Here is a 25,233-nt window from a genome sequence, read left to right on the forward strand (position 1 = left end):
TAACATTATTTTTTTTAGATGTCTGATAACCGGAATTCACTCTCCATATAAAATGAATCCGTTTTTTAGCAAGCGCACCAAATTATCGTCAAGTAATAACCCACAGTGGAGTGGGATCAAATCCACAGAGATTGATTAATTGAGCAACTTTAATTAATGAGTAAATTAGTTAAGCTAATCAATGTATAGAATATTGAGTGCAGAAATTTAAACAGCAGAAATGTAAATGACTCAAACGTAAAAAAAAAGCAATAAAGTGCTGGAAAGTAAAAAGCAAGAATGTAAAGTGGTGAAACATAAATGACTGAAATGTAAATGGGAATGGCAAATAGCAGGAATTAAAGAAAAGCTATAAAGAATAGGAAAGATAAGAATAGGGAAAATTCATTGGGATTAGGAGATGTTGTTCTCTTTGGATTAAATTCAGCTCATCTCATCTTCAATCATGCAACTCATTGACCTCTTGGCAATCATGATTGATTGAACCCCAATCCCTTGGTGATTGAATCTCTCAAATCTTGATAATTAGCTAATTCCTTGGTCTAATTGCTCATGAAGAGAGATATGCTTGGTCCTTGATTATACCACACATCCTCATAGATCCAAATAATGGGTGGATTATATGTAACCATATCCAATCCCAAAACACAGATCTACTCAAGTGTGAGAAGGAATTTCAAGCATGGTTTCATGTTTCCTTTTCCAAGGTTCCCATGAAACCCATTTTGCATTTAACCTCTTTCCCAAGATGATTGAACACTAGTATGAAAAATGAAATTCCTTCTAGAAAATAAAAATGAAGATGAAGAGAAGAAGAAATTCACTATTATTAATCCATCAAGTACAACAGAGCTCCCTCTCACAATGAGAGGGAGTTCAACTACTCATAGCTTAGAGAAAAGTACAAGAGATGGAAGAGATGAAGTGAAGTGTAAAAGTAAAACTAACTTGCCAATCCAACCCCCTTCTCAGTATTTCTAGGGGTTATTTATACTACTCCTATCACTAGAATTATGAAAATACAAAAGAGGAAAAAAATTACAGCTAGAAAGAAAAGAAAAAACTCATAAAGTGTGACCCATATGCTTGGCGTGTGGCTGGCGCTTAAGTGGTGTGCCACGCCTAGCAATTTAGCTTGGCTTGGCGCGCCACGCCTGGCTCTTCAAGTGGCACACCTTGTTCATTAACTACCCTAGCGTGCCACGCCTTCAAATCCAAGTGGCACGTCCAGGGTCTCTCCTATGCATAGTTAGCCTGGCGTTCCACGCCCTCGAGCTCAAGTGGCACGCCCAGGCTCTCCTTTTCATCCTTCTTTACTAGAAACTTAAACTAGCGTGGCAAGCCCATGTGTGCACTCTATCCATCCTCTCTGAAAAATAATACTGGCATGCCACACCCAGTAGGTGGTGTGCCACACCCTTGATAATGCTCCAATCTTCTTTTCTGGAAAACAACCCTGGCGTGCCACGCCCTTAAGATGCCTTGCTCATTCTTTTTTGAAAAATAGTATTGGCGTGCCACACCCTTGGTAGTGCATGAATGAGTCTCCATTGTCCAGTGACTGGTGTGCCACGCCTAGCATTCAAGTGGCACGCCCATGTCTTCTTCTTCCTTGGTGGTAGAGCTGGCATGCCACACCTTCGATATCAAGTGGCACGCCCAGTGTTGGTGTTAAGCTCTACAAGTATTGGCGTGCCATGCCTAACATTCAAGTGACATGCCCAAGTCATAAGTAAAGTTGGTGTGCGACGCCTTCGACACCTTGTGGCACGCCCATTGTTGAGCTTTCAAGTCCCCTCTTATGGAATTGTGAACTGGTGTTCCATGCCTTCGAGTTCAAGTGGCACGCCCATAGTGTATGAGGGGGTTTGGCATGCCACGCCCAACCTAGCGTGCCATGCCCCCTTTGTGGTCTTCAAACTTGCTCTCTGGAAATTGATGCTGGTGTACCACGCCCATTGCTAACGTGCCACGCCCATGTTAAGGCTTTCAAGTCCCTTTGCTGGAATTTATAACTGGCGTGCCACGCCTGGCCTTGGCATGCCACGTATTTTGTACTTCCTCTCTCTGGCGTGCCACGCCTAGCCTTGGCATGCCATGCCCATAGTGACCTCCACGGACTTCTTCTCTAGACAATGATGCTGGCGTGCCATGCCTTCGATGTCAAGTGGCACGCCCCCTTATAATTCTCCTACTTTGCCTTCTGGGATTTTCAACTAGCGTGCCATGCCCCATTGCTGGCATGCCAAGCCCATACTAATTGTTGACGTTTGTTCCAAGTGGCACGCCCAGCTTCTTTTTGTTGATTCCTCATTCCTTTGTTGCTCTTTTCACCTAAAATTCAACACAAACTCATTTCAAAGAAATGTACCATAATATTCACCATTTACTTCATGAAATTGCATTGATTTAATGATATTATGCTCTTTTTATGGCTCTTTTAGATAAGAGAAAGAGGTAGATGATGCAAATCATCACAATCTCTATTTTTTTAGTTTTTATGCTTTTTTTAAGATAATAATGGTATTTTATTCACTAGAGAAATAAATACAATGTCCAAATGTCAAGATAAGAAAAATAGAAAAAGGGTATTCCCAAATATTCACGACCAGGTGCAAATTGTAAGAAGAAAATAACATAGAAAAGTAGATAGGGAAGAAATCTTAGGACACTATGCATAAGGCAAAATAGATAATTCATGGTTCAACTTAAGTGATGTTGCTAGCACTTCTTCCGGAGGCTCATGGACATGCTCGAAGACTTGCCGACACCTCTCCTTCCAAATATTCCAAGCTATAATGAAAATTAGTCAAGCTCTTTGAGAGCTTGTTTCTTGAAGTCCAGTTTGTAATACTGAATTCCTCCACCAATTGAAGAACAAGAAATATCTATGGTCTGGAATGAGGTAGGCAAAGGACTCTTCTTCCACCCTAGTTTAGTGTCTCCACAGAAAAATAGACAGTGTATGAGTGATTTTGGAGCTAACTTGCAGATTGGACAAGTTGTCGAAGTGGATGAGAACCGCTGGTGGATGAGAAGCAAAACAGGAGGTTTACCATAGAGCATTTTTCACGCAAAGAGAAAAATCTTGTGAGGAATTTCAATTAGCACTCCCAAACCAGTTGGTTTTAGGGTGCTAGGTGTTGAAAAACCCCTAAGAATTTACTTGCCCAGGCCTCTCTTCTTGACACATCTTCACCACAAGCAACTACTAGGATCTTGGCTCTTTGAGCTATTTGTTTCTTTATTTTATCTTAGTAGTTGATGCTCAGAGCCTTGGGTCTTTTGCTTACTACTTCTTGGTTCTATGGATATTCAAGGGTTATCCTTAGCTTCTACTTGTTATATCCTCTAAGACCAATTGTTGATTATGACTTATTTTCTTCCAAATTCATTCAAGGTTCTATACTTGGTTCCTCATCTCTTAGTCTTGAATTATCTCACTTGGTCTTAGTCTTTTTACTCTTGTTTTTGCACAACTCACCATTGATTTTCATGAAAACAAACTACTTTTATTGATTGTGCTGGAACTTAAACAATATTTTCTTTCTCAAACATAAGGGACTCATAAAGATACTTCAAAAACATAAAGAAACTAAGCAACAACTATGATAATACTAAAACTACTAAACAGAAATTCAGAATTGAAATTCTTTTGCAACCATGGGACTCAACAACCTTTGGTTTCCTAGAGTAGCTTCAAGGCATAGGCCCTTTTCCTTTGTCTTTCTTCTTGGAGGGAGAGTCATCACCATCCTTCTTGGAAGATCCTTCTTGTGCCTTGGTGTCCTTGGGCTTCCAAAAACCCAGGCTTCTCATGTAGGTCCTCTCATCCTCTTTGTGCTTGGCCAATATCTTTTCTTGCCTAGCACTTAGCTCCTCCATTCCTTGCATGAATGTTGGATATCCGGGATTCAAGGCGGCCACAGCATTACACAGATGATTCAACTTTACTTATGTGTTGATATCATACTGCCTCTTTGACGTGGTTCTAGCATCATAAAGATGCCTAAACTTAGCAAGGTTCCTCTGCTGCCATTTTTTCTGCTCTATGATTTTGTTGAGGCTGCGTTGCATCTTCTCCCAGTTGAATTGGCCATGTTGCTCCTTCATGTACTCCATGCTTCCTTGGAGTTGCTGCATGCTCTCATACACTTGGTCCCATTGCTTTTGTTGTTCCCTCAGCTGGTTCACATCTTCTCTCAAATGGTGTATGTCTCCTTGCATTTGGTGGATGTCTTCTTGCAATTGCTCCCAATTGAAACCTTCAGGGACTTGTGGATATGGAAGTGGTAAGTATTGTGGTTGATCAAAGGTTTCCTCATGTTGTGGTGGCTCTTGTGGTTCTTGAACATGAGCCCTGTGCTCCCTTGCTCTTTGCAGTGGGTTGACAGCTACCACTTTAGCCATCTTCTTGGCAGTTATAGGCTTTTCTTGTTCCACCAAAACTTCATCAATTATTCTTTCCACCCCAGCTCTATCACATAGCCTTTGGATAATGCTAGGAAATGCAAGTCTGGTGCTATTCTTGGGGCTTTTTAGCACCCTATTGATATTGTTGGCTGTCATCTCTCCAACATTGACATTCTTCCCTCTCATTATGCTGTATATGAGCACAGCTCTCTCCAAAGTGACTTCGGAAGTGTTGGAGGTGGGGTTGAGGGATCTTCTCACAAAATCCAGCCACCCTCTAACTTGGGGACTCAAATGTCTCCTCCTCAATTGGTTGGGCCTTCCATCTTTATCATTAATCCATTACACATTGAGAACACATATTTCATTGAGAATCTCTTCAAATCCCGGGTCTTGTTGCTTCATGATAAACCCCATTTGTAGGGTTTATCTCATGCTTCATTTAAGGGATTTTATGACCTTTTACCCATATTTATTCAATGAAATAGCATGGTTTTATAACTTCTCCTTTAATTGTGCTTAAGAGTGAAAACATGCTTTTTAGGACTTAAAATAGCTAAATCTAATTCTCCTTGATTCTATTAGATGCCTTGATATGTTTGTTAAGTGACTTAAGGTTTAGGAGGCAAAGATTGGACCAAGGGAATGAAGGAAAAGCATGTAGAAATGGAGAACTCATGGAGAAATAAAGGAAACGCAAAAGCTGTCAAGCCGACCTCTTCGCACTTAATCGACCATAACTTGAGCTACAGAGGTCCAAATGATGCGGTTTCAATTGGGTTAGAAAGCTAACATCCGGGGCTTCAAAACGTTATAAGATTTGTCATAGTTGCTATACGTACAAGGATGCGTATGTGCACGCACCGTTGGTGCACGTGATCACTTCATGCAAACTCGTGGCTAGCGAATTTACAAGCCTTGTGGGCCCAATCCAACTCATTTCTAATGCTATTTAAGCCAAGGATTGAAGGGGGAATGAAGACACTTTTCATACTTTAGATACTTTTGATCATTAGCTTAGTTTTAGTAGTTAGAGTTAGTTTCTAGAGAGAGAAGCTCTCACTTCTCTCTAGGATTAGGATTAGGATTAGTTCTTAGATCTAGGTTTTAATCTTTGCTTTCTTCCACTTCTATCTCTCAATTCTTTATTGCTACATTCATCTTCTTCTACTCTTTTATTGTAATTTCCTTTATGTTTTTCTTATATTTTGTTGTAGATCTAGTATTATTCCTTCTACATTCTTCCAATTCAATAAGAGGTAATTCATACTAAATGTGTCTTCTTTGCTTTTCTATTGTTGATCTCTTGTTTTTGTAGTTGTAGATTCCTTTAATTCTTGCATTTAATAATGATTACTTCTATTGCACTTTATGTGTTTGTTGAAATGTCTCTTTTAGTTTTAGTGTAGATTTTGTTCCTCTTGGCCTAGGTAGAGTAATTAGTGACACTTGAGTTATCTAATTCCTTTGTTGATTGATAATTGGAGAGATTGCTAATTGGTTTGGAGTGCACTAAAGCTAGTCTTTCCTTGGGAGTTGGCTAGGACTTGTGACTCAAGTCAATTCATCCACTTGACTTTCCTTTATTTAGTAAGAAAGTGGTAGCAATGAACAATTCTCATCACAATTGAGAAGGATAACTAGGATAGGACTTCTAATTTTCGTACCTTGTCAAGAGCCTTTTATAGTTGTTAGTTTATTTTCATTGCCATTTACTTTTCATGCTTCTTATCCAAAATCCCAAAATAACTCATAACTAATAACAAGACACTTTATTGTAATTCCTAGGGAGAACGACCCGAGGTTTGAATACTTCGGTTTATAAATTTTAGGGGTTTGTACTAGTGACAAACAACTTTTTGTATGAAAGGATTATTGTTTGGTTTAGAAACTATACTTTAAAACGAGATTTCATTAGTGAAATTCTAAACCGTCAAAAATCTAATCATCACTTCACCCTCTCTTCATATCTCCAGGTGGAGTTTGTGTGCTTCACCATCAGCATTCTATCTATGTTGGAGGGACTATAATCAATAGCCTTCCCCCTCACATAGCTTAGGTAGCCATAGGGTTGCCCAGGCTGTGGCATGACATTGGCATAAAATTCTCTAACTAAACTCTCCACCACCTTCTTTGGTGGGTTACAAAAGAGTGCCCATCCTCTGTTGTTAATTTCTCTGTTTATCTCTATGTGTTCATTCCTTCCAAGTTGGAAGCCTACCTCCAGAATGATTTGCCGCTCTCTCATCCAACCATAGAATTGGTTTTGGTTAAATGATGAGAGGAACTTGTACTCGTTGAAGCTTGATGAACCGGAGCCAGCGTCCTTAGTCTTTCTTTTCTTTGATGAGGAGGCTCTTGGTGGTGCCATTGAAGTAAGGAGAGAGGGTTTTTGAAAGGGTGATGAGGGGTTAAAGAAATAAGCAAAGAGAGCAAAGCAAAGGTTTGTTCCAATGCCAAACTTAGGACTTGATTGTCCCAATCAATATAATGATAATGAGGAGATCAAGAAAGAGAGGAAGCAAGAATGATAAAGGGGTTTGGTTGTAGTGTGGAAAAGGGATGGAAGGGGGAGTTGGATTTATAGGGGTGGGAAGAAGGGTCTGGAAGGTGGGAAATGGTGAAAGAATTGAATGTTTTCCCACTTGGGAGTGGCGCCTAGCATGGGAAGAGGCGCCAACCCTTATCCCTTCAGCTTTCTTCGGAAGTTTAAGTTCCAAACTGTAAGTACACTTTGACTTCTTGACTTGATGAGCTATCAATCATGTGAGTTCCACCTCCTTCCTGAAATTACAATCCAAAAAACTCCATCAGTAAAAATGCTTCACATTTTCTAAATTGAAGAGCAATTAATGGGTGTCTTTTGGGACACCAAACTTAATTTCTTTGCATATAGTAAATTGGTTTTATCATTGGACTTTAATGTGTACATAATGAGTGGAATAAATTTAATTCTTTCACACTCTTCCACTTCCAATCCCTACGTACACAATAAAAAGGCCATTCATGCACTCACCAAATTACTAATTGCATTCAAACTTAAACCAAATTGGGCTTTCTGTGTGAATTTCCTATAGTGGTGGCCACACCAAACTTAATTTTTGGGCTTACTTCCAGGGTTAATTCAATTAAGTTTTGTTGTAAGCCTAAATTAAGTAGGTTAGTGGCCACACCAAACTGAGCTTTTTAGCTAGCTCTTCAACCCAATTAATCAACCTCACTCAGTGTTGTACTTCCAGCAAACTAAAAACAAATCAAAGAACTAATGACTAACTAACAACTAAAGCTGAAAATTAAACTATCTAAGTGAACAAACATAACTACTTCTAGAAATCATGAAATTGAAAGGATATAAATATTGGGATGCCTCCCAACTAGTGCTTCTTTAACGTCACTAGTTTGATGATTCTTCCTCCTTACCTAAGGTTGTAGCTCACTCTCTGCTCATCCAATGAGTCCCCCAAGTAGTGCTTAAGCCTGTGGCCATTAACAGTGAAAGTTCTCTGTATTTTGCCCTCTATAAGCTCTACATGACCATAGGGAAAAGCCTTTAGGATTGTGAAGGGTCCAAACTATCTTGACTTGAGCTTCCCTGGGAAAAACTTGAGTCTTGTGTTATATACAACATCACTTTTTGACCTTCTACAAACTCTCTTCTTGTTAGCTTTTGATCATGCTATTTCTTTGTTTTCTCGTTGTTGATTTTGGCATTTTTATAGGCTTGAGTTCTGAATTCTTCTAGCTCATTGAGTTGTAGTAGTCTTCTTTTCCCAGCAACTTGATTGTCAAAGTTTAAAATCTTTAGAGCCCAAAATGCTCTATGTTCAAGCTCCACTGGTAGATGACAAGCCTTTCCAAACACCAATTGGTATGGAGACATGCCAATAGGTGTCTTGAAAGCTGTTCTATAAGCCCATAGTACATCATCTAGCTTCTTGGACCAATCCTTTCTTGAGTTCCCAATAGTCTTCTCAAGGATTCTCTTGAGCTCTCTATTTGAAATCTTAGCTTGACCATTGGTTTGTGGATGATATGGGGTTGCTACCTTGTGCTTGACACCATATTTTAGGAGGAGTGTCTCAAGTTGCTTGTTGCAAAAATGAGTTCTCCCATCACTTATAAGGGCTCTGGGAACCCCAAACCAGCTGAATATGTTCTTTCTCAAGAAGTTGATCACTACTTTATTATCATTTATTGGAGTAGCTATAGCTTCTACCCATTTTGACACATAATCCACAGCCACCAATATGTAATTGTTTGAGTATGAAGGTGGGAATGGTCCTATGAAATCAATCTCCCATACATCAAACAACTCCAACTCCATGATGAACCTCTGTGGCATCTCATTTTTCTTGGGTAGGTTTCCAGCTCTTTGACATTCATTGCACCTTGTCACCAACTCTTTAGCATCTTTGAATATTATAGGCCAAAAGAAGCCACATTGCAGTACGTTGGCGGCAGTCCTTTCTCCACTGAAATGTCCTTTATAACTAGATCCATGGAAATGCCAAAGGACCTCTTGTCCTTCCTCATGAGAAATACACCTTCTTAATTGATTAGCATCATTGATTAACTTTCTCCTCATGTGTTTATTGATGTTGGTGGGTAGCTCTCCAATGGCCTTGAAATTGGCTATATCTGCAAACCAGGGGATTTCTTAGATCATCATCAACTGCTCATCAGGAGAGCTCTCATTCACTGCAAGGTTGTGTGCTTCATCTTCTTCTAGTGGGATTCTTGATAAGTGGTCGGCCACCTTGTTCTCTGCTCCACTTCTATCCTTAATCTCAATGTTAAACTCCTGGAGTAGCAAGATCCACCTTATCAATCTAGGTTTGGATTCTTGCTTGGTCAATAAGTACTTAAGAACTGTATGGTCAGTAAACATAATGACTTTAGAACCAATGAGATATGATCTAAACTTATTAAATGCAAAGACTATAGCAAGGAGTTCCTTCTCTATAGTGGTGTAGTTTCTTTGATTTTTATTAAGAACTTTGCTAGCATAGTATATAACATGCACTAGCTTATCTCTCCTTTGTCCTAAAATAGCACCCACAGTAAAATCTGATGCATCACACATCAATTTAAATGGCAAATTCTAGCTAGGTGGTGTTATAATAGGTGCAGAGGAAAGTCTGTTTTTAAGCTCATCAAAGGCTTGCATGCATTCTCTATCAAAGATAAAAGGTACATTAGAGACAAGCAAGTTACTTAGAGGTTTGGAAATCTTTGAAAAATTTCTAATAAACTTTTTATAAAATCTAGCATGCCCCAAGAAAGTTCTAATTGCTTTGACATTGCAAGGTGGAGGTAACTTGTCAATTACTTCCACCTTAGCCTTGTCCACCTCTATGCCTCTTTTGGAGATCTTGTGACCAAGAACCACCCCTTCAGTGACCACGAAATGGCACTTTTCCCAATTTAAAACTAGGTTGGTTTCTTGACATCTTCTTAGCACCAAGGCAAGGTGGTGCAAGCACTTAGAAATTGAATCATCAAATACAGAAAAGTCATCCATAAACACTTCAATAAACCTTTCAATCATGTTAGAGAATATGAAGAGCATGCACTTTTGGAATGTGGCAGGTGCATTGCACAATCCAAAGGGCATTCTCCTATATGCAAAGACATCATAATGACAAGTAAAGGAAGTCTTCTCTTGGTCTTTGGGGTCTACTACAATCTGATTGTAGCCTGAGTATCCATCCAAGAAAAAGTAATATTCATGTTCGACAAGCTGATGACAAGTCATCTTAGGCTAGTTTCACAAGCCTTTTTCATTAGTTTTTACTTGGTTTTCATGCATTATTAGGCAATAAGTAACTATTTGGATGAAAAATTCATGCTTGTCTTGATTCAATCAAACATTGTAAATTTTGTGCATTTTCATGAGATTAATGCCATAATTACTTGTGTGCTAAGAATGAGGCAAATTTTTGTGACTATAGTAAAGCTTTGATGTATTTGTTTAGTTGATGATAGGTGGAAAGGAAGCTAAGAAAAGGGAAGGCAAAGAGGCAAAAAGAAGGCCATGAAAAAAGGCAAAGGGAAGCAATGTTGGAGCCAAAGTTGGTGCTCCAACATTGCTGGGAACGTTGCTCCCCACAGCCTGAAGGAGTATACTTCCAACAAGAATAACTTGAGCTACAGAGATCTAAATGAGATGATTTTAAAAACATTGGAAAGTAGGAATCGAGAGCTTTCCAAGCATATATGGCACTACATGGTGGACACAAATATTGAGGGAGAAAACTGCCTAGAAAAGTGCATAAACAAACATGTTACCAACCTGTAGTAAGGCCAGCTGACCTCTGCACCTTCGATGGAGTATAACTCGAGCTGTAGAGCTCCAAATGATGTGCTTCCAATGACATTGGAAAGTAGACATTTAGGACTTTCCAACAATATATAATAGTATGAGGGTGAACAACATGTTTGAGCTTCCGAATCTGGCAATGTTCCCAATGTTGGCGCAAACATTGGAGGTCCAACGTTGCATCCAACGTTGTACTTCGACGCCAGTGACCCTGTCCCCTTCAAAGGAGCATAACTTGAGTTGCAGATGTCCAATTGAAGTGATTCCCATTGGGTTGTTAAGCTGACATTCAAATCTTTCCAACCATATATAATAGTCTATAGTGGACATGAAATTTACAACGTTAACGAGAGGACAAAGTAACATCCCAAGGCTTGATGTGCAACATTCAGTTTCGAATTTGAAAATTTAGGATCCACGTTCACGCGTCAGTGACGCGCACGCGTGGATGTGCGAACGTTGGAGGTCTAACGTTGCCACAAATGCTGCCTCCAACGTCCGTGATAAAATTTCAGAAATGGGAGTTGGGAATTTTGCATCGACACGTACGCATCAATGATGCGTACGCGTAAACATACTTTTTCAACCCAACCACGCGCACGCGTACGGCACGTGCACACGTGAAATGGCAAATTTGACCAGCGGAATAGGATTCTAGCGGTTCGTTAAGCTCGCCTATTAGGGGGTGGTTATCTGATTTTGCAGCAGTTCTCAAGAACCGCTGGCACAACCGCCACAAAACCCGGAAATAGCGTGGCAATGTTTAGAGTCGGTTTAAAACTGCCGTGATTTGCCCAACAATGATCCACACGAAATGCTCGGCAGTTTGAAACCGCTGCTGTTTAATGGCCACGGTTTTGTTCAAATGTAATGACCGGCGGTTTGAAAATGCTGCTGTTTAACGGCCACTGTTTTCAAATAAAACTGGCGCTATCTCCTAACCTGATTTTTCAAATTTCTAACGGCTATGTCACAACCGCCGCTATTTTTTTGTTAAATGGCCGCAAAAATACTGTATTGTACACTGGCAATCAATGCTCTTTTTTATTTTAATGTACAATTTTTTTTTTGTTTTTGAATCCTTCTTAATATGCAAGGTAAACGACAATAGCAAAACCATTAATTTAATTGATATAATTATTTGAATATCAATAAAGTGTACTCCTTACTAAGAGTTGCATAATCAACACCAAAAAAGTGTATATCTAAAAGAAAAAAAGGTTCCACTATCCTAAGATCTACTTTCTATTCTAACCCTCCAACACACTCATCCATGCGGCGACGTCTGATGGTAGCTTCCCACCTTACCCTTGAAGTAGACATATCAAAGCACTCTCCATTGCCTATATCCTGACCTTTCCAGCTGCTACTTCATCCTCCACTGTCTGTCTTTTTATCTTCTCGGCTACTACTCCATCCTCCACTACCTGTCTTTTAGTCTTCTCAGCTGCTACTTCATCCTCCACTATCTTTCTTTTCAATTTCTCTGCTGCCAGCTCTGCTTGTAGTTCAAGTAGCACCCTTTGGATCTCTTCCATTTCAAAACCATTGCTCGGCTGATGGGAATTCATACCGAAGACTTGACTAGAAGTGGGCCCCAACCCCATGCCACGCACCCTACCCGGGTGTTCCTTTCCGAGAGCTTGAGCAAGCGAATCATTCTGAGACAACAGTCTAGAAGATTCATCATGTTGCTCAATAGCCTCAATTCTTTCCTACACACATAGATAAGCAATTATAAGCATTTATTAGTTAGTCGCTAACTGTATAGACTTCTAATAAAATTTAAAAAACTAAAACATAGGAGAAACTACTTCCCAATTCTCAACACATTACTTACTCCAATAGTCCAAGCTACATCATGGACATATGAGTCATTAGCTCTTTTGTGCGTTAAGAGATACAACTCTCCTCTACTAACTCTCTTCTCTTGTCGTTCTGACTGTACTAATAATGATGACAAAGTGAATAAGTAGAGAAAGAGATAGTCCAAAAACATTCTCAAAAATAGATTACCTTTTCTTCTCCGAACCTTGCCAAGCTTTTCGATCCGCCAGTGTGGGTGTAAAGCTGCTTTGATCGATTCTCAGCATTTTTCTTACACTTATCCTGTCATGCCATCAAATAAAGAGTTACTAGACACTAGTTCTGACTAACTCAATGTGACATAAATAGACTTTTTCTACTATGAAACAAAACTATATTACATGTGTCTCTTCACTATTGCGATAATTGAGAAACCATCTCTAATGGTCCGTAGTAATTCCATCTGGGCGGTTTTCAATATTTTCTTCAAGTGAAAGTTCTGAGTCATAGCAGTGATAGTATAATCTGTTCCTCGTTTCCTTCCAAGCCCTTCCTAGCATTTTGAATATTATACGCTTGACAATTCCTCTACTATCTTCTTCAAAATGGAACATTTCCTGCAATATTAATATTAAGTTATCAATAGTGTTCAAATTATGAGTCTGGAATGGTACGAAAAAAATAACATTTTACCTTTACACATTCATTATAGACCTTGTCCTTAGTGCGAACCTTTCTCCAGTCCTTCTCGCAGATTGGAAATTTGGTGTAGTCAGATCCTAGCAATCCCATAACGCATCGCTCAATAGACCTGCTTCATCCCCAACTGGTTGCAGTGCACTGTTAAACCTGAGTACGATCTTTCTTCCGTTAGGTGGCTTCATAGCTTCCTTCACACTTAGTTTGACTTGTTTGATTGTGCCATCGGGTTCTGTAAAACATATTTATTCTATGTTAGTTACCATTGGAGCCAAGCTGCGATGACATCATAGGAAAATAGCTGAATGAAAAATAGAATTAAATAAATTCTTTTATTCCAATTGTTTTAACATCCCAAAATTCAGTGGTCTTGCGTCTCTTGCGCTTCTAAGCATCTGATGCAGCAAACAAGTTATCAACATGTTAGTCAAGAGAATCTACCTCATCTGCCTATGGGTATAAGTCTTTGGCATCCGGCTCCGAGTTTTGAACATCATTCGTGCAAGCCTGTGGAGCAGGCAGTGGTTCGCTGTGGGGCGGATGAAAGGGGTGTAAAGACGATGATGCGGGGGAACTACTGCCACTGGGCAGCGAAATTCGGCAGTCCGCTCTCTATGAAGTTAAAGCCGCATGAAATCCTACTCGAGGCTGCTGACTGTGTCTACATGGGTTTCTTCGTAAAACGACCTACCCGGGGTATCTTTCCTAACTGCATTCAGATTAAAACGAAGTAATAATAATTAATATATAGATAATAATATTTATTAACATGCAAAAAAGATACTGGCATATCCCAGTTACTATTAATTAAACTCGGATATTTATGACATATTGATACTAAATAATTTATAATATGAGACCAAAGACCGCAATTAAGGATGATAATAGACAATTTAATAAGAATTATGAAATACACTAACAACTAAAGGTATTAATAAGTAATGATAGTTATGGTAAATTAATATCATGTGATACTAAGCTTACTTGGTATATAGAAATTATGCCCAAATTTGTGGTCTAGAATACACTACCAACTCGTTCCTATTGCATTTCTATATATCATCATATAGATCATTATATTAATGGTAGGATATAGCGTGTCATCACCACACAATACACATACATATAAACTATGATAAGAATAATATATGGCGTGTGCAATTCACAATTCAATAATTCATTCCAAGCTCATATATGGATTAGGAGAGTACATGAGTACATGAGTTGAGAGACTCTATTAACAAAGAAATCAAAGTTGGGTATAAAAAGGTTAACCATTGATGTATTCACAATTTCTCTATAATGCCTAGAATCATCATAATATTCTACACTATTGGAAGTTAATTTTAGGCTTGAGACTTAGGAGTAGCATGTTTAACAATAAGAAAAATATCATGTTTAGTTATAATAAAATTAAGTTCGATAAAAATTGCAATCAATGTGTTGAACCAAGTTCTTGGAGCTTGTTACATTTGTAGGCCTCAGTACTAGAATATAAATTTGGATAATCAAACATGAATTTTTATGGATAATCAATTTAATCAAAGATTAGGAGAGTACATGAGTTGAGAGACTCTATTAACAAAGAAATCAAATTTGGGTATAAAAAGGTTGACCATTGGGTATAATTCATTCCAAGCTCATATATAAGTTAGGAGAGTACATGAGTATATGAGTTGAGAGACTCTATTAACAAATAAATCAAAGTTGGGTATAAAATGGTTAACCATTGATGTATTCACAATTTCTCTATAATGCCTAGAATCATCATAATATTCTGCACTATTGGAAGTTAATTTTAGGCTTGAGACTTAGGAGTAGCATGTTTAACAATTAGAAAAATATCATGTTTAGTTATAATAAAATTAAGTTCAATAAAAGTTGCAATCAATGTGTTAAACCAAGTTCTTGGAGCTTGTTACATTTGCAGGCCTGCTATAAATTTGGATAATCAAACATGAAATTTTATGGATAATCAATTTAATCAAAGATTTGATAAGATTGCTAAGGGGTTCCATCAAGTCTAATGACTTGTTGGTTGCTAATTATGACAAGTTATACTACTGTCGAGGAAGTGACCCTTACATACTAATTAGGGTAATCCATAGCTGTGATATCGGAGAGTTGAAAGTTGACTACTAAATGCAAACTAAATGTATTGGATCTATCTTACCTTATTTCTATGTTAACAACGTCACAAGTCATTGCAAAATTTGGACTATGAAAATTGATTGCAAGAAATTTCTATGACTTGGGTGATTTTTCCGCATGAAAAATAAGTGAAAGGCTCCTAAAAGAAGTGGAAGGTTCCTATATGGTAAGTGGGGAGTCGGAGACTTGAGAATCGTGATAATGGGTTTAGCATTAATAGCATTAAATAAGGTGGATGCTGTGAATATTGAAGGGAGGAACTAGGATTAAGGGTGCTTACCTGCAGCGGGATAACTAGATTAAGGGTGAAAAAAGAACCACCGGGGATCGGGCAATGAGAGAAGGGGCTCCAAGACGCTGGCTCGCCGCAGAGACAGACATGGAGGAGAGGAACCAGGACGAAGCAAGCTTCCTAGTGGTTCGACAATATGAATGCCATAGTATTAGGGAAAAAATAAGGATTTATGGTAGTGGCGGTTGCTTCTCTGATTTGAAATTTAAGTTTTTTTTTGTTATTTTTTAAAAAGTATTATTAGTTATTAATAAAAAAATTACAAAAAAATAAATACTTAACGAATATATTATTTTGTTAAGCATATATTATTTTGTAATTTTTTAAGAATATTATTGGTTGTTAAGACAAAAAAAAATAATAAAAAAATATATACTTAACGAAAAATTACCAATTTATATATATAACAATATCTTATTTTTATAATCATGGTTACCAAAATCTGAATCAAAATTCAATCTCTAAGATTCATTTTAAAATATATATGTTTACTGTTGGGTATTGTTGTATTCTTAATTTACTTGAAAGTAAATTTAAATAAAAAAATAAAATTTTTTTCTAATTAATATCATAATGTTATTACTAATATATAGATCATAATACTACTTATAATAATAATAACAATAATAATCATAATAATAACAATTATTGTAACGGTGATACTAATATTTTTTACAGTTATAATATAATACTATTCACTAATTATAAATTAATATGAGTGCATTAATTTGGTTTAAAATAAATTAGTAAATTATTTGGATAAATTAAACTATTTCGCATTTTAGGTTATAATTGCAGTGTGTAACTATAGATCTTAATTAATCAATTCATGCCTATTAATTAATTCATGTCATTTTGCCAATATGATAGTCATGATTACAGAATGTAGTTCATTAAGCAGTTTCACCACCTGGGTTTATACATTTATATTTGTTTTACTTTAAAAACGTATATATATATATATATGAAAAATCGATAATATAAAAGTCTTGAATTTGTGCGAACCATTAATCAAACAAGTCACAATGTAAATTAATTCAAGAGATATATACTAATTTGAGATTAATCTCTTCCAAATTCATTGCTACTTCATCAAATTCAACATCCAAAGGAAAAAACACAAACAGTCACTTTGTTCAATTCAGTCTCAATATTTCATAAGATAAGTCAGACTAAAAATAAAAAGTTGAGTCATCAGATATCATTCTCCTCTGGAGTTTTATTGAGGTCAAAGATTAGGATGGAAGGTTGGTGTACTTTAAAGACAACCTCATCAAAACTATCTGGCACAACGTCCTCTTCGAGCATTGAATCCTGAACTATTTCGCCTGTCTCTTCTGGAACTTCTTGAGTCCTTTCCCGAGCCAAACCTGACGGATACACCATAGGCAATCAAGTTATTAGAATTTACAAATTTTACAATAACCAAGCATGATTAAGCTCCATATTATAAACTGCTGGTTTGGCTTACGTTCCTAAAGTTTTGTAAGACCTCTTTTTATAAGAGTGAATTCCTTCCGAAACGCAATTTCAAGTTCAACATTCAGATTATTCTTATAGCGTGTCTGCACAAATTTAACGAGGTTCCAGCTGAAAATGTGCAGTAATTGGTAGCTAGAAGTCATCAACAACACTAATCAAAGGCACTTTCTAGGTACTTCGTAACATTTAATGCTTCACGTCAACTTAAGAACATGCCAAATGAACATCATGGTATCTTAGTAACTAATAAAGTACCATTCAGACACAATTATTTTCAGAACCAGCCAGATCAAACAGAAGTATAAATCAGGTATAGGTGTTCTATTCTAACTACAAATGAACATGCTAAGGACAATGAAATGAAATCTGGAAGGGGAATATAAGAAAGAAGAAAAAAAAGTACAAGATACAATAAGCATTAATAAAGTATGAAGCCATCCTGAATCTGATTGATAAAACAATAGTTCAAAATAAATTCCAAGAAAGATATCAAAATCATTCGATCACACAAAGTGCTAAACAGAAGAAAGGTTACAGGGGGTGATTTTTTTGAGAGTATAAATAAGCTAATCTTAAATGTGTGAATAAATTAGAAATTTGTCTTGATGATTTTAGAATATGAAAATTTACTAATATATCTTCTACTTCAGCAAGTAAATTGTAAAATAAAATATGTATCCTTTCTAAAGCCTGATGCCAAGTGCATTCTATACCATACTCCACTTGTTCAATAGATACACAAATAACACTGTGCAAAATAAAGTATCAAATAGACATTTAAGCTAAAAAGTATGCAATGCAAATGAAGCAATAACAGGTGCCAGCTGGCAAAGTAAAATTCCGTTCTTGGTTTTCAACTTTCTTCCTCCAAACAATCTCCTTAGGAAGTAAAAAGAATAAAAAATGAACAAACTAAGAGGAAAAAGGAACGACTTGAGGTATACTAAATTAAATTGCTATGATCCTGACAAGTTTAAATAATAATTTACTATAACATGCTCTCGTGCCTGCTCAGAATTGAGAGTAAATTATTCAACATTTACTCTAGGAACATGGATATATGTATTTACTTTCCCATTCAGTACCTCATTTCACAAAATAAAGGTCAGCAACCCGCCATATCACCATTGAGTTAAACAATTGTACCCAACTAGATGGCTAAACAAATCACAAAAAATCCAAACTTTACCTGCACCTCCTCCAGTATTTGTTGCGAAAGAAACAGGTTCGTGCTAGTGACGAACCCGAAGCCGAATTTCTTGTGGTACTTTGTTGCAAATTGAAGCAATCCCTGCAGGTTGAAATAAAATATCTGGATTGACTATGGCAGGTTAAAATATAGCCAAACAGCCTTTTTACGAGCAGACATATGACAACGTACTGTCCTAATATCTCCATGCGCAATGGTAGTAGCATCACCTATGTGCCTGTGTGCTGAGAATGTATCCATCCATGACTGAATTGGCAACGTGTTAAAGCACAGGTCTCTTGCGAATGATGTTGCGTGCTCCATCGAAGAGAACGGGGAGGCCTCAACCATCGCCTTGCAAAATAAGATGCTAGAGGCACAAAGAAAGAGGTCCCTCTCTTCCAATTTCCCTGGTAACTCCGATCATGTCAGTCAATATATAACATCAAAAACAATCTACTAACAAGTTACTAAATTAAATAACTTGAGGATAAAATATGTCAATAAAATAACATTCTCCAGGTGGATTAATTGTAAATAATGAGCAATATGCATCAAGTGTTTCCATGTTCTAAAAATCTAATATATGCTAGTTGCTAATTAATAATTATCCAAGTTTATAACCCTTAATAGTCCTATACATAGGCAGCCTCTTCGCAATTATCGATGGCATCAGTGGTTGGTTCCTCTAAATCATCGTACTGTCTCAATGACAAACCTTTGACGTCAAACTCAGCTAACCCAGTCGGAATTGGTTGGAGAGAAAGTTCAAACTGACACTGTCCTATGTCTTCACCCATTTCAAACATGTCCCTTGGATTCACATGGACTACCACACTCCATTCTTTATCAGCGTCATCCTCCACATAGTATACAAGGCGAGCCTCAGATGCAAGAATGTACGGTTCGTCATCTTCTCGATCATCGGTATGAATTGGATGATAGAAGTTAACCACTGTGTGTCCCAAAGAGTCTTGTTTTATGCCTCTGCCAGAGGTGATATTTTCCCAGATACATCTAAACAAGACGATCGTGAATTGACCGCTGTAATTTAAGTCAATAATGTCCACTAATTTTCCGTAATACGAGATGCTACCAACAGCAACATTACTGTCGCGCTTGCTTGCATAACTCCTAGTGTCAAAAGTGACATACACCCCACTATTTTGGGTTTTCAACCCTTCTTCTCTCGAGAGGGTTCTGAACTTAAATTCATTTACGTTGTAAGATGTATAGCAGCTAACTTGAACATTGGGGCCACATGCAAGCCACTGCAATTCGTTCGGGTGCATGATGCTTCCCAATGGAACCTGGCAGTGAACAAATTACATGTTTCATTATATTAGGATACGAACAATATGACACCATTTGAATATGTAAATGAATTTATGATATCAGGATTCACCAGACGCTTGAACCAATCGGGAAATTTTCTATGCACAACACTGTCTATGTGAGACTTAGACCTTGTCCTACTTCGTAACTTTCTCTTTGTAATAACCATAAACTCACTAGAAACATCACAACAATTTCATGTTAGGTTCTCCAACTATAGTAGATCATATGAAGTCGATACTTTCAAATGCACTTACTCTATAAATTTTTCCACGGCCAGGCAATTGACCAATACGTGACGGTGAGATTGGAATTTTTCAGTTGGTGTAAGGGTGTAAAAAGAAGCAGCCCCGACAGCCTTTCCAACCTCAGGGAACATGGTTACACTCTTATCAGACATAAGTTCACGTGGTCGATCATCAACACGCATTGGCCGATTAATCCTACTCTCGACATTATCTAGGTACCTTGAACAGAATATGAGAATCTCCTCAGATAAGTATCCCTCTACAATTGAGCCCTCTGGTTGTGATCTGTTACGCACGTACTGCTTGAGACGGCATAGGTACCTTTGGGAATATAACACGTGTCATAAGCACTAACTAAAAGCAAAATAAAAATTTTGTTTGATAATTACCGTTCGATTGGGTACATCCACCGATAATACACTAGGCCATCAAGTGAACCATGATTATGAAGAAAGAAGGGGGAAAAATCATCTCCATGCAACATAGAGTATGAACCACGTGATCCTGAAGGAGAGGAAGTTGTTTAGGGTCTATGGATTTGCTGCATAATCGGCGAAAAAATGATGACAAATCCGCCAGGACAGAAGACACCGGGGCAGGAAATGCATTCCTTAACGCGATTGGAAGTAGATATTCCATTAGAATGTGACAGTCGTGGCTTTTCAGGCCTAACAACATGCGCTGTCGTAAGTCCACACAGCGGGAAATGTTGCTAGAATATCCATCTGGAAAGACCACGTTCTTGTTAGTCCTTAGAAAGAGCTCCTTCTGTGGATTGGTTATAGTAAAGATGGCGGATGGGTACTTTCCATCTTCCCATGGTTACAAATCATGCTTGATTCCCATCGACTGGAGGTCTCTTCGAGCTTTAATGTGGTCTTTAGACTTACTTTCTCGTTCATTATAGTGAAAACTATGTTGTCGCACACATTCTTCTCTATGTGCATGACATCAAGGTTGTGACGCAATCCACTGTTCTCCCAAAATATGGCAGCCCAAAGAATATAATCCTCTTCTTCCAAGGAGTCTCGTCTTGCACGGCAGTTTGCTGTCCGCGTGTCCTTTTTCCCGTAACCGATTGTACCTTGCCAAGTTGGACATGCACACCCTCTAACTGCCGGACAATGTACCTACCAAAGACTTTGATAGGTGGATCTCTATCCTCTATCTTTCCATCAAAGGAGTATGATGAGCGGATAATTTGTACACTTTTTGGCATTGTTTTTAGTATGTTTTTAGTATGATCTAGTTAGTTTTTAGTATATTTTTATTAGTTTTTAGCTAAAATTCACTTTTCTGGACTTTACTATGAGTTTGTGTGTTTTTCTGTGATTTCAGGTATTTTCTAGCTGAAATTGAGGGATCTGAGCAAAAATCTGATCCAGAGACTCAAAAGGACTGCAGATGCTGTTGGATTCTGACCTCCCTGCACTCAAAGTGGATTTTCTGGAGCTACAGAAGCCCAATTGGCGCGCTCTCAACGGCGTTGGAAAGTAGACATCCTGGGCTTTTCAGCAATATATGATAGTCCATACTTTGCCCAAGATTTGATGGCCCAAACCGGCGTTCAAAGTCACCTCAAGAAATTCCAGCGTTAAACGCCGGAACTGGCACCTAATTGGGAGTTAAACGCCCAAACTGGCATAAAAGCTGGCGTTTAACTCCAAGAAGAGTCTCTACACGAAAATACTTCATTGCTCAGCCCAAGCACACACCAAGTGGGCCCGGGAGTGGATTTTTATGTCATTTACTCATCTCTGTACACCTTAGGCTACTAGTTCCCTATAAGTAGGACCTTTAACTATTGTATTTTCATCTGGGTTCTTCTGGTTCCCTCTTTGGAGCCGAAACCAATGATCACTTTTGTTCTTATGTATTTTCAACGGTGGAGTTTCTACACACCATAGATTAAGGTGTGGAGCTCTGCTGTACCTCGAGTATTAATGCAATTACTATTGTTCTTCTATTCAATTCCGCTTGTTCTTTGTCCAAGATATCACTTGTTCTTCAACTTGATGAATGTGATGATCCGTGACACTCATCATCATTCTCACTCATGAACAAAGTGACTGACAACCACTCTTGTTCTACAAGCATACGAGGCTCTAGTGAATATCTCTTGGATTCTTTAACCGGAATCTTCGTGGTATAGGCGAGAACTGATTGCGGCATTCAAGAGAATCCGGAAGGTCTAAACCTTGTCTGTGGTATTCTGAGTAGGATTCAATGATTGAATGACTGTGACGTGCTTCAAACTCCTAGCAGGCGGGGCGTTAGTGACAGACGCAAAAGAATCGATGGATTTTATTCCGGCCTGACCGAGAACCGACAGCTGATTAGCCATGCTGTGACAGAGCATAGGAACATTTTCACTGAGAGGATGGGAGGTAGCCACTGACAACGGTGAAACCCTACATGAGCTTGCCATGGAAAGGAGTAAGAAGGATTGGATGAAGACTGTAGGAAAGCAGAGAGACGGAAGGGAAGGCATCTTCATACGCTTATCTGAAGCTCTCATCAATGATATACATAAGTATCCCTATCTTTATCTTTATGCTTTATTCGTTTATCACTATACCCATTTGAGTCTGCCTGACTGAGATTTACAAGGTGACCATAGCTTGCTTCATACCAACAATCTCCGTGGGATCGACCCTTACTCACGTAAGGTATTACTTGGACGACCCAGTGCACTTGCTGGTTAGTTGTGCGAAGTTGTATTGATCACAATTTCGTGCACCAAGTTTTTGGCGCCGTTGCCGGGGATTGTTGAGTTTGGACAACTGACGGTTCATCTTGTTGCTTAGATTAGGTATTATTTTTCTTCAGAGTTCTTAAGAATGAATTCTAGTGTTTCATGGTGATATACTTATCATCACCAAAGCTGATTGATTCTCATCAATTTAGCTCTTGAATGCAATGTCCTGCTGAAGCTTGGCCGGCCATGTCTAATTCCTTTAGACTAAAGCTTTAGACTAACATTGCATGATTCCTAGAATTCTCATTAAGAATTTTGATACCTTTATTTTCCTTTTCACTTAATTTTCGAAAAAGCACAAAAAAAAAATTACAAAATCATAAAATCCAAAAATATGTCTTGTTTGAGTCTAGAGTCTCATCTTAAGTTTGGTGTCAATTGCATACATTCATTCATGTGTCTTAAGGATCTTCAAGTAATTCTTGATGATTTCTTACTCTGATCTTTGAATTCTTTTGACTTGAGTGTTTATGTGTCTCATATAGTGTCAGTAGTATACAAACTGCTAAGTTTGATGTCTTGCATGCATTGTTATTTGATTCTTGTTGCATTTTGATTATAAAAAAATCCAAAAATATTTTTAATTTGTGTCTTTTCAAGTCAATAATACAGAGAATTGAAGATTCAGAACATACTGCAGAGGAATCACACAGAAAAAGCTGAGCATTCAAAAATGCCCAGTGAAGAAGACAGACTGGCGTTTAAACGCCAGCCAGGGTACCTGGTTGGGCGTTTAACGCCCAAAAAGGTAGCATTTTGGGCGTTAAACGCCAGAATGGATACCATTCTGGGCGTTTAACGCCAGGATGGCACAAGGGGGAAGATTTTGTTTTCAAATCAATTTTTTTTCAAGTTTTCAAAGTTTTTCAAAATCAAATCTTTTTCAAATCATATCTTTTCAATCAAATGCTTTCAAGATCAATTTCTTTCCTTTTTCAAAGATACTTACTAACAATTAATGATTTGATTGAACATCTCAAGATTGTTGCCTTTTCTGTTGAGAAAGGTTTAATGTTTGAATCATATCTTTTCTTGTTAGGCAAGTCATTAATTTTTAAAATCAAATCTTTTTAAAATTGTTTTCAAAACATATCTTTTAAAATTGTTTTCAAATCAAATCTTTTCAATCATATCTTTCTAATCACATCTTTTTCAAAATAGTTTTCAATCAAATCTTTTTAACTTCTAATTTCAAAATCTTTTTCAAAAATCACTTTACTTCTTTCCCACTTTTGTTTTCGAAAATCAATTAGTATTTTTCAAAATGTTTTCAAAATCTTTTACCTAATTTTCGAAAATTACTTCCCTTCTTCTCACATCCTTCTATTTATGGACTAACACTATCCCTTAATGCAAAATTTGAACTCCATCTTCTTTGATAAGTTCGAATTTTCTACCTCTGTCTTCCATTTTTTTCTTCCTCTGACACCTCAAGGAATCTCTATACTGTGACATAGAGGATTCCATATTTTCTTGTTCTCTTCTCTTTCATATGAGCAGGAACAAAGACAAAGGCATTCTTGTTGAAGCTGACCCTGAACCTGAAAGGACCTTGAAGCGAAAGCTGAGAGAAGCTAAGGCACAACTCTCTGTTGAGGACCTGACCGAATTCTTCAAAGAAGAAGAACCCATGGCAGCCGAAAACAACATCAATGCAAACAATGCAAGGAAGGTGCTGGGTGACTTTACTGCACCTACTCCTAATTTCTATGGGAGAAGCATCTCTATCCCTGCCATTGGAGCAAACAACTTTGAGCTTAAGCCTCAATTAGTTTCTCTAATGCAACAGAATTGCAAGTTCCATGGACTTCCAATGGAAGATCCTCATCAGTTTTTAGCTGAGTTCTTGCAAATCTGTGACACAGTCAAGACTAATGGGGTTGACCCTGAGGTCTACAGACTGATGCTATTCCCTTTTGCTGTAAGAGACAGAGCTAGGACTTGGTTGGACTCACCAACCTAAAGAAAGTCTAGACTCATGGGAAAAGCTAGTCAATGCCTTCTTGGCAAAATTATTTCCACCTCAAAAATTGAGTAAGCTTAGAGTGGAAGTCCAAACCTTCAGACAGAAGGATGGTGAATCCCTCTATGAAGCTTGGGAAAGATACAAACAATTGATCAGAAAATGTCCATCTGACATGCTTTCTGAATGGAGCATCATAGGTATTTTCTATGATGGTCTCTCTGAACTATCCAAGATGTCTTTGGATAGCTCTGCTGGAGGATCTCTTCATCTGAAGAAGACGCCTACAGAGGCTCAAGAGCTAATTGAAATGGTTGCAAATAACCAATTCATGTACACTTCTGAAAGGAATCCTGTGAACAATGGGACAAATCAGAAGAAAGGAGTTCTTGAGATTGATACCCTGAATGCCATTTTGGCTCAGAACAAGATATTGACTCAACAAGTCAATTTGATTTCTCAAAGTCTGTCTGGAATGCAAAATGCACCAAGCAGTACTAAGGATGCTTCATCTGAAGAAGAAGCTTATGATCCTGAGAACCCTTCAATGGAAGAGGTGAATTACCTAGGAGAACCCT

General features: G+C 37.9%; 1 protein-coding gene and 1 non-coding gene across 2 annotated transcripts; both read right to left on the reverse strand.

Moving 5' to 3' along the window:
- Nucleotides 1-8,089: 8,089 nt before the first annotated feature.
- Nucleotides 8,090-10,168, reverse strand: LOC130939889 (uncharacterized). The gene is made up of 2 exons (XM_057867957.1): nt 9,628-10,168; nt 8,090-9,051 (listed from the first exon to the last, which is right to left on the reverse strand). The coding sequence occupies exons 1-2, from the start codon at nt 10,166-10,168 to the stop codon at nt 8,090-8,092; spliced, it is 1,503 nt and encodes a 500-aa protein (XP_057723940.1).
- Nucleotides 10,169-24,728: 14,560 nt separating this feature from the next.
- LOC130942913 (small nucleolar RNA R71) lies at nt 24,729-24,832 on the reverse strand. The gene has a single exon (XR_009071459.1). It is a non-coding gene; the product is annotated as a small nucleolar RNA R71 (small nucleolar RNA).
- Nucleotides 24,833-25,233: the final 401 nt, after the last annotated feature.

This window comes from Arachis stenosperma, chromosome 7 (genome assembly GCF_014773155.1).
Source record: "Arachis stenosperma cultivar V10309 chromosome 7, arast.V10309.gnm1.PFL2, whole genome shotgun sequence".
NCBI classification, from domain to species: domain Eukaryota; kingdom Viridiplantae; phylum Streptophyta; class Magnoliopsida; order Fabales; family Fabaceae; genus Arachis; species Arachis stenosperma.